We start from the raw sequence: 15457 nt of genomic DNA, 5'->3' as shown, positions 1-15457 counted from the left end.
GAATGTTGCTCTGGAGATTTCCATTACACTGGCACTTCTTGTAGTCAACTAAACTGGCCCCTAAACTTTCTCCAAGTGCTGCTCTCCCGTGAAAAGTCCTTCTCTTCCATATTTGTATTGGGAGTGGGAACTCTACATGCACAAACTCATAACTGAGCCTTAATTTGAAGCCTAATTGCTGCAAAAAATTGTTGGTTAATTGTGTCAGGCACTGAGCTCTGTGTGAGCGGTGACAGGACCTGAGGGAGCGGCTGGAGCTGTGTCAGGGCATTTGGGGTGGATATCAGGGAAAGGTTCTTCCCCCAGAGGGTGGTTGGCACTGAACAGGCTCCCCAGGGCCGTGGGCACAGCCCCAAGGCTGCCAGATCTCAAGGAGTGTTTGGACAACACTCTCAGGCACTGGGTGGGATTGTTGGGGTGTCTGTGCAGGGCCAGGAGCTGGACTCGAGCCTTATGGATCCCTTCCAGCTCAGGATATTCCATGATTCTGTGATGGTGACTTGATTCTGCAGAGGGTGGATATGCTGCCCTTGGATAGTCTGTTTTCATCCCAGGTAGGGTCAGTGCAAGTGTTTTCCAGTGACAGGACAGTTTCAGTTGGCATAAACTGTCTGCAAGGAGAAAAAAAAAGTTAAAAGCACCGTTTCCTCCTGTGCATCATGGGAGTTGTGTTTTATCCATCAGTTTAATTACAAGAGGGTTTGGCTGTTCATGGGTAGGACTCACTTGGCTGTTGTTCAGTGACAGTAACTCAGAATGAGGGATTTGCTGTGCTTTTATTGGGAGAATCCCACCAAGTTCAGTTCTGTGTAGTGGTGGCTGCGCCGTCGTTGACTGAGAGTGTCAGTGGTGGGGTGGAGAGTGTTTTAGCCTTCCTAAATGGAACAAGTGGGAGGTTGGGTTGGAGCAGGGAGGCCCCTTGAATATGGGTTTGGCCCTTCAGGGAATCTTTGGAAGCCTGTCCATATGGATCTGTTCTCCATGTGCTCCACACGGGCAGGGGGTGAGGAGAGGTCTCATCAGCACTTCCCAGATGCCTTTATCCTCTGGCCTTTTCCCATCTGAAGTGTTTGTAGGTCACGTAGAAAGGTTCTTTAGTGAGGAATGAAGAGCAGGGAGAGGACAGAGGTGTGTCTTTTGGTTGCTGCACCAGCTTGAAAAATGGCATCGCTGATTTTTGAGAAGCTCATAAGCCAAGTTTCAGGGAGGCACCACAGAAAGCAAACAGCACCAAAGGGATGTTCTGACTGGTGTAGGGTTGGATTCTCTTCTAGGCAGTGTGTGGAGATGTGACTCCCATGTCCCTGCTCTGTCTGCACCAGAATAGTGAGGAGATTCCTAAAAACATGAAAACTGGAGGATAATTGAGGTGGGCAGGGGCCTCCAGAGGACATTGGGCCATCTGTGCTCAAAGCAGGTCAGGTGGGCTCAGAGCAGGAGCTGTTTCTTGACTCGATGGGGAGTTGGGATTCCCCCCATGGATCAAATCCACAGTTTGAAGAGCTGCCTGTGCAGGGCTTGTGGAGGTTTGAGGGTTTCTAAGTTCTGCCGAGGCTTGTGTTGCAAGGCAGGAACCTATAGGTCTATTATTGTTTTGTTATTATCACCATCATCTCATTTCTTGTGGAACTTTGCAAATTCTTTTAAAAATACTGAGTTCATTTATTTCCCACAACCTTCCATGTGCTGTAGTTGCTGCCAACCAGCAGATTCCATGGGGGTTATCAACTAAATTAGGGGGGTGCACTGAGGAGGAATACCTTAAAATGTGGATATAAACCCTGATACGTGTGAGGGACAGGGAGATTTTAGATCTATATGTGCACTTGTAGGTTTTTTTCAAACTCCTGCCTACCCCTCACAGACTTCTCATGGCCACAGCCAAGTGTTCTCTAAAATGTTGGTGGCATTATTAATTTTTAAACAACAACAACAAAAGTATTTTGTCATTATAGACCTTGAGTTGAAGCTGGTTTGTCAGCCTTTGTGGTTCAAGGGTCCAGAGGAGGACATGGAGCTGCTCCGAGCTCTGGAGCCCCTCTGCTCTGGAGCCAGGCTGGGAGAGCTGGATGTGTTCAACTGGAGAAGAGAAGCTCCAGGGCCCCTTCCAGTGCCTGAAGGGGCTCCAAGAGAGCTGGAGAGGGACTTGGGACAAGGGCCTGGAGGGACAGGCCAAGGGGGAATGGCTTCCTACTGTTGGAGGGCAGGGTTAGATGGGATGTTGGGAAGGAATTCTTCCCTGTAAGGGTGGTGAGGCCCTGGCCCAGGTTGTCCAGAGAAGCTGTGGCTGCCCCTGGATCCCTGCAAGTGTCCAAGACCAGGCTGGATGGGGCTTGGAGCAACCTGGAATAGTGGAAGGTGTCTCTGCCCACAGCAAGGGGGGAACTGGTTGAGCTTTAAGGTCCCTTCCAGCTCAAACTGTGCTGTGGTTCTGCGATTCTGTGAGATGGAAAATTGCTGTTTGCTCTGCAATTGTGCCGCAGTGGGTGGGGGAGAAAATAACCCTGTGACAGAAACGCTGAGAGGGTTTGAAAGGTCAGCGTGTGGCAGTTTCAGGGCTCTGGTCACTTGTCGAGGGGGAGGGCTCTGCTCAGGCGTCGCAGCACAAACACTATAAATAATTTGTGGTTTGTGCTTTTGCCCACAAAAGCAGCGCTGGGTCCCTGGGCCAGCGTGGGACACGAAGCCACAGCCGAGAGAGCTCCACACCGAGGTGTCAGCACTCAGGCTCCTGTTCGATTGCTCTGAATTACATTTTCAGTGCTGCCGTTGGGCCGTGTCGAACCACGGCCTGAAGGATTCCCGTCAGAGCCCTTTGCCTTTGCAGGAATTCGAGTTGTCACTCGTACTTTTCCGATTTGGTGCTTCTTTAGGCGTCGTGGTCTCTGCTGGGGAGAGGTGGCTCCTCAGGGGAACAGAAAGTTGGGAGATGCGTCAAAGTGGTGTCGTTTTACCAGAGCAGTTTGGGCTGGGAGGGTTTATCAGGCACTGAGCTGAAGATTTAAAAGCACTTCCCGGGGCAGGAGCAATAATTGCAAGGGATTTAGTGAGGCTCTGACTCAAGGAGTCTACGTGCAGTTTGTGTCCTGGCCATAATTCAGTATATTTCTGTTAAAAAGCAATAGAACGGGGCAAGGAGAGTGCTGGGAGCTTGGCTGCAGGTGGAATGACAACGAGGGAAAATGATCTTTATCGTCCAGGTGTTTGTGTTTCAGGATGCAGGAAGGGATTTGGGGTTACAGAGAATAACTTGTGAATGCCCCAGACACATAAAAAGAGACCTTAAAATTCAGAAATTCCAGTGTGGTCTTTTTTTAACCTGTGGTTTTTTGTCTTTTGGAATGAAGGGGTCTATGAATTAGCATGTTTTTCAAGAATAACGTTCAGAACATTGGGATAAACAGCCCTCAGATATGGAAAGAAATAACAGGGAATGTTTGAAACCACTGCTGTTTGTGGACACACACGCTGGGTTTCTCCGACAGGAGCTGTAGGTGAAGCATGGGATGCACATCTGATGTGCATCATGGAGTCAGGGAGTCATTAGGCTTGGAGAAGACCTTTAAGATCATCATCAACCACCATGTTCACCACTAAGCCATGGCCTCAAGTGCCACGCCCACTTGTTTTTGGAACACTTCCAGGGCTGGGGACTCCACAGCTTCCCTGGGTAGGCCCTTCCAATGCCTGACCACCCTTTCCATGAAAAAAATTTTTCCTAATATCCTAAACCTCCCCTGGCTCAACTTGAGGCCATTTCCTCTCCTCCTGTCCCTTGTTCCCTGGGAGCAGAGCCTGACCCCACCCGGCTCCACCCTCCTGTCAGGGAGTTGCAGAGAGCGAGAAGGTCCCTCCTGAGCCTCCTTTTCTCCAGGCTGAGCCCCCCCAGCTCCCTCAGGAGTTCTCCAGCCCCTCCTGTATTTTGATGGTCAGTAGATTTTCCCTGAGCTCTTCCCAACTTGCTCATGCAGTTACAAGTCATTCATACTTTATGAATACATTTAATTCATGAATTCCAAAATTCACAGTGAACCAGGGAATCCGAGTCTTCCAACACTCTCTTGTCTGACATTAACCTATTTCTTATCCCTGGCATTAATGAGCATGAGGGAATCTTGCTCCCAGTCCCTTCAGTGCCCCACCATGGAATATAACTATTAATGTAACTATTCCACAATGGCATAGTTGAGATTTAAGGAGCTGACTTGCTTTTCTGCTGGGATGTTCATGGTATGGCTTTCTAAAAAATTCCATTTCTATTCCAAGACGGTGGGGAACCATTTCAAACCTCTTGGCTATTAATATATTTCTATATAGCAAAGACATGATGATGTATTTATTTGTCCCTCTAAGGGTGAGGGCTGGAGGCTCCTCTGAGGGCTGGGGACCTTGAATGTGCTGATAGAGGTCTGGATTTCCACTACTCCTTTCACACTGTTATTCCATAGGGGAATGCAGCTTTTATTCCATAGGGCCATGGAGTTGGTTTTCTATAGGAGAGTATTGCTGTTATTCTATAAAGAGTAACATTCAGTTTGGATTATGTGTAGAACAGAAGAATAACACCAATTAGAGGTGCAGGAGCAGGTCCCACCCTTATCCTGCCTTCCCAGCAGCCACTTTGGGAATGTCAAATGGCATCTCTGGGACTTCTGCTGAAGAATTTACTCATAAATCAAGTGCTCCTGTCCCTGAGGAACCTGGATTCCCACCTGCTCTGCCCCCACCCCAATATTCAGCCCCACTTTTCATTTGGAAAAGGAGCAGGAAAACACACTGGTGGTTTGTATTGCCATGGGGCTCTATAAAAACGGGGTGATGTGTGCTCAGGAGGTTCAATTCAGGAGGAATTTCTTCCTGGAAAGGGCTGTCAGGCTTTGGAAGGGGCTGCCCAGGGAGGTGGTGGAGTCCCGATCCCTGGAGGTGCCCAAGGAATGACTGGACATGGCACTGAGTGCTCTGGGCTGGGGGACAAGGTGGGGATGGGGCACAGGGTGGACTGCATGGTCTTGGAGGTCTTTTCCCACCTCAGTGATCCTGGGAATCTATGATCTTATTGCCATGCAAGAACAAGTCACCGTGGTGTTTTCCTGGATGCAGGGGTTTGGAAAATAACCTTATTTCAGGAAAGCCATTACAATAATCCTTATTCTGGCTGTGGGCTGCTGTTAATCCAGATTGCATCAATATTCAGTGCAGAATGAAGAGACCAGGAGCCTCTGGGATCCTGGAGATCCAAGGAGAAACTTGGAACATTTAGCCAGGAAACTGTTAATTCCTTTTTCCCCTGCCATCCATGACAAGCATCTCCTCGTACTGTAGGAATGGAGCTGGTGCACCTCTGCCTTCTCCAAGCTGTTGGATCCCAGCACTGCATCCAGAGGGATGCTGGGCTCCTACAGAGGAACGTATTGAGTTTTGTTTCCCGTGCAATGTTGAGCCCTGGCCAGGAAAAGCTTCGGTCTCCCCAAGAATCCCTGGAATGCTGTCAGGGAGTTGTGTCCGTTGAGCTGCTCAGCAGCTTCGAATCAATGACTCAGGAAAGGGCAATAGTATGAACAGAAGGGAATTTGTTTGAGACAAGCTTTAACTCATTTAGAACTTTTTGGAGGCTGAACTATTCCATTCTGCCCCCCTGCAGAGGAACGTGGTGTCCTGGTCGGGTCTATGGAGATTAGACATGGATAAACTGAATTAACAGCCCTTTTTTTATAGCCCAACAGTCCTGCTGAGGAAACCCAGTGAGGAAACCAACCAAAAATGTCTTAAGTTGTCTCAAATCAAACCCCAGGCCTTTCTTCAGCTCCTCGTTGGCCCATTCCCAGCATGCTGGGGCCGAGGAGTCACCCGGAGTCTGAAGGAAAAGGCCTGAAAGGGGGATATTATGGGCCATGATTTCTGTAGGCATTTGGGTTATAAAACATCATGTGGTCTGGTGTGTTAATCCTGAAAAAAGCTCCTAAAAAAAAAGAGGAATCTTGCTGTTCCCCACTCCTGTATTTCTCCTCCTTGCTACAGAATAAAAAAGATTTATTCCTGGGCAAGGCTCTTCCCAAAGAAATCCTAATAAATAGCCCTTGTTTCTCTCCATGAGCGATTACTTAAGGTACAAACACAGGGAGTCGAACTAGAAAATCCTTTTAATGTTGTTCTTTGCTTAAATTCTTTATTAAATTAGATGAAAATTTCTTAAATGATATAAAATAGTGCTGCCTCCTGTTTAGGCTGTTCAGGTTCATCTTGCTGCTGGCTCGAGTGAGCAATGTTAATTAGGTGAGCAACGTTAATTAAGTGTATAGAAAATTTATCTCCTTGCCTTAAGATGCTGTCTTAGATTAGGGACGATCCTATTGCAGGGAAATGCTCATAATTTAATATCATTTAAAACTAATATCGAAGTACCAGGTGCTGCTCTTGCGTGTTTTCAGTCTCAACATATTCTGCTTGTAAGCTTCTTGCTGTGTCTCTGCTTGCTGAAGTACCTGGGGGACAGGGAAATCCTTTGGAAATCTGAAATAGGTCCCATCTTTTAATACCAAAATGCCTGTTTTGGGCAGAGGGTGCCTGGATTTTCAGGGAGAGTTTTGGGGGTTTCACTGGGGCTGTGGGTGTCCTTGGTGGGTGGGGAAGGGAGGGCCACTGCGAGTGGGGAGGATTTTGGGGGGGGGGACAAGGAGGAAAAAAGTGGGGGCAGCCTGAAAAGATGTGGATCCTCTGCAGGGCAGCGTTCCTGAGCTGCGGCTCTGGAATCACCTCCGGAGCTCTGGAATCGTCTCTCCGGCAGAATCTGCTCGCTCGGCAGGTTTCGGCCATCCCAGAACTTGTTTTAGGCAACTAAAGCGAATTCATATGCAACAGCTTGAGTTTAAACAAATCCCTGGATTCAAATGGGGGGGGGAGGAAAATCACCTCGTTATTCCTTTGGTGTTTAAATCATGAAATCCAAGCAGACTGTGGGATGAACCAGCCTGGGAAGAGCCCTGGATCCTGCAGGGACCGGAGGTGTCCGGTGCCCTTCCGCCAAGGGCTCGTCTCGTTTGGCCTTTATGTTCTGCTTTTGGTTGCGGAGTTAAATCTGCAAAGGTCATTTGAAAAGCTTCAGATTATAGATGTAAAGCCCTTTTAATCTTTTCTAATAAATAACTGAGTAGGGACTAAATCTGCTGGGAGCTGGGCTCTGATGTTAAGCCCCAGCACGAAATGTCTATACATGAGCAACACTTGCAAATTATCTTAAAATTATAATTATCTGAAGTAAATTTGGCGTAGAAGAAGAGGTGAGTGAGGATGAAAACTGGTTTAATAAATGAAGCATTAATTAGACCTGGTACCTTGACAGATCCTGTCACTGTGGTCCGGATGATTATTAAAGTGATTTAGGCACAACTGAAAACAGCAGTTTCAGTTCAGAGATTTCTCCTAAATGGCAAGGAATGACTCTGTGCAGTTGGTGCCTCACAGGGTTGGAATAAAACCTTTGCATAATAGACTTAAAAGCATTTAGATTTTGGGAAAGCAAGAGCAGCAAATGGAAACGAGGGTGTCTGGGATGCTGAAATACCCCAAGTCGTGCTGGGGCTGTCTCTGACATTGTCTAACATCTGAGTGGCCTTCAAAGCATTTTTTCCCCCTAATTCCATATATAATTAAAAAGCAGCTTCCTCCAGCTCATTAAAATGTAGAGTCCTGTTGGAGCAGTGCAGGTTTATATTTATTTACATGAATAAAGCACAGCTTTAATACAACCTGGAATAACTTCCAATATTAAATCTCTGTTGTGCAGCCCATGCTTGATTTCTAACCAGTGTTTAGCTGCTCTTCATGAATACAAAACTGCAAAGGAATATGGTCCCCAGGAGCTCGTGGGATTATTTTGTGAACCATTCAGCAAACTTTCCCCAGCTCCTTTCCATTCATTCTAAATGATAGGAACATCCCCTGAGTAAGTTGTTAGTGAGATCCATGGGAATAAGGCAAGGTGATGGCTTTCCCAGCATAATGATGGCATCTCCTTCTTTCCACAGGCTTTTGGAAATGCAAAAACAGCCCATAACAACAACTCCAGTCGCTTTGGGAAGTTCATCCAAGTGAATTATCAGGAGACGGGCACCGTGCGAGGGTGAGTGGAGTCGGGTGAGGTGCTGGATCTGCTCGAACCCAAACCAGCTCTGATAGGGGTACACGGAAAAGAGGTTCACTTTTTTGGCCAGTGTTTCCCAAAGCAGAGCCAGGCAAAGACAAATACCTGGGTTTGAGCATATCCAAATCCACTGCCGGGGAGATGGCGGCGTATCCGAGCTGAGGTGAGAACACACCTGAGCTGGTTCTGAGCCATTGGAGCTCTGCTTAATCATGGGCTCAAATTTATAATGAAGCTGAAAGGCAAGTTTTCCTCTTCAGACAAGAGTTAAGGCAGGAAAGGGGAATGTTTTAGCTGGGATGGGTTGGGGCTGGAGCACAGACGCGCAGTAGAGGTGGAGCGACCGGCCTGGCTCAAGCTCAGGAGGAGAAAGCCAAGGGGAGGGTTTCACCTCTGGCTGTGTGATGGTGGCACAGGGGTGATGGACCAAACTCTTCTTGTCGCTGCCTAAATCCCCACACGCTTCTGGCTCGAACCTGACATCTCTCCTTAACCCAGCCCTTGACCAGTGAGGGCCTCTTTTATTCTCCCAGGCCATTGCAAGGAGACACTTGTCTCCAGTGTCGTTCTCCTCAGGTTGTTTCAGCAGCTGACAGGTGAGAGCAGCCCTGGGGAGAAGGATTTGGGGTGGTGCTGGATGGGAAGCTCCACATACCCTGGAAGCCCAGAACCTCCCCATGCCCTGGGCTGGTCCCACAGTGTGGGCAGGAGGGGAGGGAGGATTCTGCCCCTCTGCCCTGCTCAGGTGAGACCCCCCTGCAGAGCTGCCTCCAGCTCTGGGGTCCAACAGCACAAGGACATGGAGCTGCTGGAGCCAGTCCAGAGGAGGCCACGGAGCTGCTCCAAGGAGCCCCTCTGCTGTGGAGCCAGGCTGGGAGAGCTGGGGGTGTTCAGCTGGAGAAGAGAAGCTCCAGGGAGACCTGAGAGCCCCTTCCAGTGTTTAAAAGGGCTCCAGGAGAACTAGGGAGGGACTTGGGACAAGGGCCTGGAGGGACAGGCCAAGGGGGAATGGCTTCAAACTGCCAGAGGGCAGGGTTAGATGGGATAGTGGGAAGGAATTGTTGTTTGTGAGGGTGGTGAGGCCCTGGCCCAGGTTGCCCAGAGAAGCTGTGGCTGCCCCCCCATAGCAGGAGGTGGAACCCCCTAAACCTGACTTTGGCTTTAGCCCGTAACACAGGTCATCACCAAGGGACTGGAGCTGGCTCTAAATGAGCAGGGCTTTGTTAACTCTGCTTTTTGTCCAGGTTAATTAATGCAGTTGGAGAAATGCAGAGTAGAAGCAACATTCCAGGGGCTGTGTAATTCCTGCAGCTGGCTCAGAGATCTCTTGCTGGGACTTTGTTGGTATTTGAGAGAATTGCTGTTCAGTTTTTTTGTTATTTTCCAGCAGAACAGCAGCACACTGAGAGCTGCCATTAATTTTGCAGTGAGCTCGGGTTCTCTGTGTCCCTTCCTGCTGCTTTTGCATCCTACGTCAAATCTGATGTTCTTTCTCCCCCCCCCCCCCTTCTTTAATTCTGCTGCACAGTTCTTTTAAAACCTCATTTTTAATACCTCCTGGAGCACAGGGGAACAGGAATCCAACAAATGCCTTAACTCTGTGTTATCCTGGCACGATGTGGCAGCGCTGTGGTTGTGGCCTCTATTTATATTTGGCAGAAAGGTGCCTGTAATGTTATATGGATACATTCTAGTTCATAAAATAAGGGAAATTTTCTCTCCTTTTTAAAAAATGGGCTGTCTTGGCCTTTGGTTGCACGGGGTGATGTGACTGTGCTCCGCTCTAAGCTTGCAGTGCTCTCCCAGTAAAAATAAAACATGTTTAAATAAAAATGTCAGCTCTTCCTGGCATACAAGGCCATGTTTTTTTTCCATAGAAAGAAGATATTTTTAAAAAGTTAGCCCAGATTTTAAGCACAACCCAAATCAATTATCACCCTGTGTTCTGCACATCATTTGCTTTGCTGATGAGACTAATTTGCACCCCCAGATCAGAATTTTCCTCCCTTCAGAGGTCAGAAATAGCAGGGAACCGGCGCTTTCACCCACCCTGGGCTGGGGCGTTTGGCATGGTGGGATTTGAGTATGAAATATATATATTAAAAATATATATATAAAAACATATATATAAACATCCTCAGGTTTCAGTATTGTCACCCAGGAGGTTCTCTGTTCTCTGTATTTTACACAAAATCATCCCCTTAGAACTCTTTTTTTTTTTTCTCTCTTAGAGGTCGATCTGATGTAGTTGAGAATGGTAAACAAAAAGAAAACATTTGGAGACTTTAACTTTTTAAGACACAATTTGATTTTTCCTTTTTACCATCCTGTCCCAAGAGGGGATGGATGTCGTTCTTGGGACGTGGATTCATTACAACCTTTGCACTAAGCAAGGAGCATTTGGCCAAAACAGCAGTGGAGGGGCATCTACAAAAAAAATAGATTGAAAAATCCATTATATAGAAAATCTAAAATAAAATTTAAAAATTTACAGATTTCCCTCTATTTAAAAACTGGTTTGGACCAGATGACCCCTAGAAGACCTTTCCCACCTAAATTGTTGCATGAGAGTGATTTTTGGGGGGGTTATCATGACTGACAGGGGAAGGGATGAATTTTAAGGGGATGGACGTGGGGCAGGCTGTTGTCCAGCAGTGTCTGAGCTGTTGTGCAGTGGGATCCCACCAGTGGGATCTGGGATGCTCCAATATGTTTCTCATTCCTCTGTTCCCTGACCCTGCAGTGAACTCATGGTGTGGCTTGGGAAGGAAAAAATTGGGGATGTAAGAAACCCCCCTACCTGTTGGTGAGGAATATCCACAAACTCTTCTCAGCTTCCCCTGTAGTGGTTTGAACCTTGTTTTCCCCAGAGACTAAGAGAAGTGGTAGACCCCAAGGGGTGGAAACCCCTGGAAGTTTTGAAGTTCTGCCCAATGGGCGCTCCTGCAGAAATGTAAACATACCACAACCAGACCGGAAAAGAAGAGTTGTAGAAGAGGTGGCCATGTTGTAGAGCCACGAGGAAGGGGCTCTGAGCCCCTTGGGGCCTCTGGCCCCCTCCCAGCCCCTGGCTGGGGGCTGCAGGGACCTGGAACAGCATAAAGCTGGGCTAGGTGCCTGTAGTATGCCGGGAGATGTTTTCTCCATGGGCACAGAGCAGCAGCCGACGCTGACCAGAGAAACAGTGGCAGAGAGCCAGAGATAAGACCTGAACTGAAGAAGCAGCAGAAACAACATGCAGCACCACAGAGAAGACTCCTGGAAGGAGAGTCAAGGAAAGGAGAGCCAGCAGCTGAGAGCTACAGAGTTCTTGGGGGTAAGACTGATACCAGATCCCCTAAACTCCTTTGAGACCTCCTGGAAGGAGGAAGATGATAGACTCTTACTTGAAAGAGCCTTGAAGTGCGACATGCACTGTAGAAAGGAGCTAGAGAGCTCCGAGAGGAATGCAGGGGGAGTTGACCTTGGCTTCCCCCCCCCTTGCACTGCTGCCACGGTGGCAGCCTGAGAGACAGGGCACAGAGGCCCTGCAAGGAGCTTGAATCTCCTGGAGATACCAGACTGTCACGAAGACCCCCCTGTGTCTTCGTGATATGACGTGGTGAAACGACCTTGTCTGGGGTTACGAAGTCCACGGAAGACCCCTCGGTTGTGAGGCGATGGGGCCGGGGGAGCTTGGATACCTCCCTCGTGGAGTGCTGGCAGAAAGCCAGCTATCAGCTGCTGCATGCATGAGAAGAAGAAAACCTGCTGCCTCAGAAGATGCTGCTGTTCAGAGACTGGAAGGGATCTGTCCTTCTTTCCCTCCTGGACTTTTATTTGGAGGGGAGAAGAGATCTGATCTATTGTAAATACATATGTCATGGTAGAGATAGTTTGTGATCATGTGTATAATGTGATATGGTATTTATTTGTACAGTCATTGTAATATATTCCCTTTCCCCACTTTGGAGTCTGGTGTGTTTTGTCTGGAAAAACCCATCTCACATTAGGTTGAGATGTGGGAGGGGGGAATGGAGCTAGGGAATTAGATGTTGGGGCTATCTCAAACCATGACATAAATGGTAGCAGAGGATGGTTGCAAACCATCGAGAGAGAGAGATAAGAGCCATGATGCTTGTGGTAACAGAAAGAGTTTTCCAGACAAAACACAGACTGTACCATTGTAGAGTAAGTAAGCCTATAGTAATGTAAGTTAAGTATTAAGAGTAGAGTTAAGTTTGTGATAATGCTATGTTGATATGTAGTAGAGAGATTTTGATTATATTTTAGTTTATTGAAGATTGAATGTTGATTAGAGTTTTTTTTCCGGTTGTTGTGATATGTTGACATTTCGCAGGAGCGAGGGGTGGAGTGTTGTAGTGGTTTGAACCTTGTTTTCCCCAGAGACTAAGAGAAGTGGTAGACCCCAAGGGGTGGAAACCCCTGGAAGTTTTGAAGTTCTGCCCAATGGGCGCTCCTGCAGAAATGTAAACATACCACAACCAGACCGGAAAAGAAGAGTTGTAGTTGGTGGTTGTAGGAGAGGTGGCCATGTTGTAGAGCCACGAGGAAGGGGCTCTGAGCCCCTTGGGGCCTCTGGCCCCCTCCCAGCCCCTGGCTGGGGGCTGCAGGGACCTGGAACAGCATAAAGCTGGGCTAGGTGCCTGTAGTATGCCGGGAGATGTTTTCTCCATGGGCACAGAGCAGCAGCCGACACTGACCAGAGAAACGGTGGCAGAGAGCCAGAGATAAGAACCTGAACTGAAGAAGCAGCAGAAACAACATGCAGCACTGCAGAGGAGACTCCTGGAAGGAGAGCCGAGGAAAGGAGAGCCAGCAGCTGAGAGCTACAGAGTTCTTGGGGGTAAGACTGATACCAGATCCCCAAAACTCCTTTGAGACCTCCTGGAAGGAGGAAGATGATGGACTCTTACTTGACAGAGCCTTGAAGTGCGACATGCACTGTAGAAAGGAGCTAGAGAGCTCCGAGAGGAATGCAGGGGGAGTTGACCTTGGCTTCCCCCCCCTTGCACTGCTGCCACGGTGGCAGCCTGAGAGACAGGGCACAGAGGCTCTGCAAGAGATACCAGACCGTCACGAAGACCCCCCTGTGTCTTCGTGATATGACGTGGTGAAACGACCTTGTCTGGGGTTACGAAGTCCACGGAAGACCCCTCGGTTGTGAGGCGATGGGGCCAAGAGAGAGGCTTGGATACCTCCCTTGTGGATGCTGGCAGAAATCCAGCTATCAGCTGCTGCATGAGATGAGAAGAAGCAACCTGCTGCCTCAGAAGATGCTGCTGTTTAGAGACTGGAAGGGATCTGTCCTTCTTTCCCTCCTGGACTTTTATTTGGAGGGGAGAAGAGATCTGATCCATTGTAAATACATATGTCATGGTAGAGATAGTTTGTGATCATGTGTATAATGTGATATGGTATTTATTTGTACAGTCATTGTAATATATTCCCTTTCCCCACTTTGGAGTCTGGTGTGTTTTGTCTGGAAAAACCCATCTCACATTAGGTTGAGATGTGGGAGGGGGGAATGGAGCTAGGGAATTAGATGTTGGGGCTATCTCAAACCATGACATCCCCACAGGAATAAACCTTTCAGCCAGAGGAATAACACAGCTCTGCTGTCTATCTGTCTTTGCTCCTCCTGTCCAGCAAGGCCATCCCATGGGGATTTGGATCTGCCGCTTCCGGTGGCCTTTCCCAAAAGTTACCATAAGAATTTTCACAGAACCTCTGCAGCACATCCCAATGATTTCTATTTTATTTTTTAGTGGAAGGAAGGGCCAATTATTTTGATGTGAGTAATAAATAGGTCTGGCTGCCCCATTTATGTTGGGGCAGCGAGTGTAGAGGCAGCTCCTTGTCCAACCATCCCAAGACTCCTTGGGTTTCCCGGTTCCTACGTGGCCTTTACTGTTGGTGCCACGTCACTGGGCATCTGTAGCTGGAAAAACACAGCTCCATCATCAAAGTGCCACTTAGAGCTTGGGGTTCTAAATGCCTGTCATTACTGGTTAGGGTTGTTTGGAAGAAAAAAACCTGGGGAGGCTTGGCTTAACTCGCCAGGCTTGAACGAAGGGTTTAATATTTAAATCGAACGTGTTCGTTGGGGAGGCTCTCAGGAGAAAATGTAAACTGCAGTAAGGAGCTTTCCCAATTGTTTATTTTGTTTGACTGCAGCCATGAGTTTAGAACTTGAATTTTTGTTGGGAAGTGGCTCTCCTGGACGAGGGAATGGCAACGCAGCTAAGTCACCTCTTGCAGAGTTTTGCAGGCAGATATTCCTCGTGTGCACGACTCCTGGGCTGTGAGCAGCTGGGCTGGGATGGAACAGGGATCGGAGCTCTTTCCTTGCCGTCAACATTTCTCCCTGCCCGGAGGCTGATGCATCTGAGCTCATGTTTTTCAGATCCAAGTTAGTGTTGGCTTCGTATCAAACCAAAAAAACCTCAAAAGCCAAACATAATATTGGGCTTGTTCTGCCGAGGAAGAAATTTATATAACTAAGTGAAGCAAGGCTGGAAGTTCTTTGTGTGGGTACCGAGGCTCAACAGCCCTGGTGAAGCTGCCTTCGTTTAAGTCGAGTATTGGGTGGAGGGATAACGGTTTTGTTTGTTCCTTGCAGAGCTTATGTGGAAAAATACCTCCTGGAGAAGTCCCGCCTGGTCTACCAGGAGCACAACGAGCGGTAGGTGCCTCTATTTTGCCTACAGGGATGGGTTTGACTCCTGTCTGTGGCACAGATACCTTAAACCCCTGCTTGAGCAGGATTTCCACGCTCCTGACCCTGTGCTGCACAGAGAAATGATGCATCTTCTGTCTCTGTGTTTATGTTTTGTTGTTTAGGGAGAAATGTGCCACCCGGAGAAAGTAAACTCCATTATTTTATCAACAGCCTTTGATTTATCAGGGAATGGGTTGGGTGGGAAGGGATCATAAAGACCATCTTGTTCCTGCTGTGGGCAGAGAACCTTCCACCAGAATGTTGTCAGATTTTGTTTCTATTTTCACTGTCTTTCTGATTCGTGTCAGATGGGCTGTTACATCCCATGTGTTTTCTTGGGCAATTTGTGAGCTGTTTAATATCTAATTTGGGGGTGGGGGAAGATGCTGTTTTAGTTCTGTTTCACAGAGCCTTCAGAGGGGCCTCTAGAAAAAGCCAAAATTATATAGAATTGATGTGAATTGTTCTTTCCTAATTGCAACATATTATTTGTTGGATATTCCTCTCCTCTCTCAGTAATTAATACTCCAATTTTAAATAATTTTTCTCCTTCTTGTTGCCTTTCAACTCTTGGCACTTCTGTCTGTGTTTCCCCC

At 47.9% G+C, this 15457-nt stretch overlaps 1 protein-coding gene across 5 annotated transcripts in view; it reads left to right on the top strand.

Moving 5' to 3' along the window:
• MYO9A (myosin IXA) overlaps positions 1–15457 on the top strand; it is a 169347-nt gene that overhangs the window by 52966 nt on the left and 100924 nt on the right. For all 5 annotated transcript variants that reach the window (XM_027724157.2, XM_027724137.2, XM_027724165.2 and 2 more), the window contains exons 3-4: positions 8025–8119; positions 14763–14825. In XM_027724157.2, the coding sequence (XP_027579958.2) occupies positions 8025–8119; positions 14763–14825 (158 nt within the window). The remainder of the gene's footprint in view (positions 1–8024; positions 8120–14762; positions 14826–15457) is intronic.

The sequence above is a fragment of the Pipra filicauda genome, unplaced genomic scaffold (assembly GCF_003945595.2).
Source record: "Pipra filicauda isolate LSUMZ 115617 unplaced genomic scaffold, ASM394559v2 scaffold287_size946512_pilon, whole genome shotgun sequence".
Lineage (NCBI taxonomy): Eukaryota > Metazoa > Chordata > Aves > Passeriformes > Pipridae > Pipra > Pipra filicauda.
The sequence above is the reverse complement of the archived record's forward strand: the minus strand, read 5'-3'. Positions and strand labels throughout refer to the sequence as shown.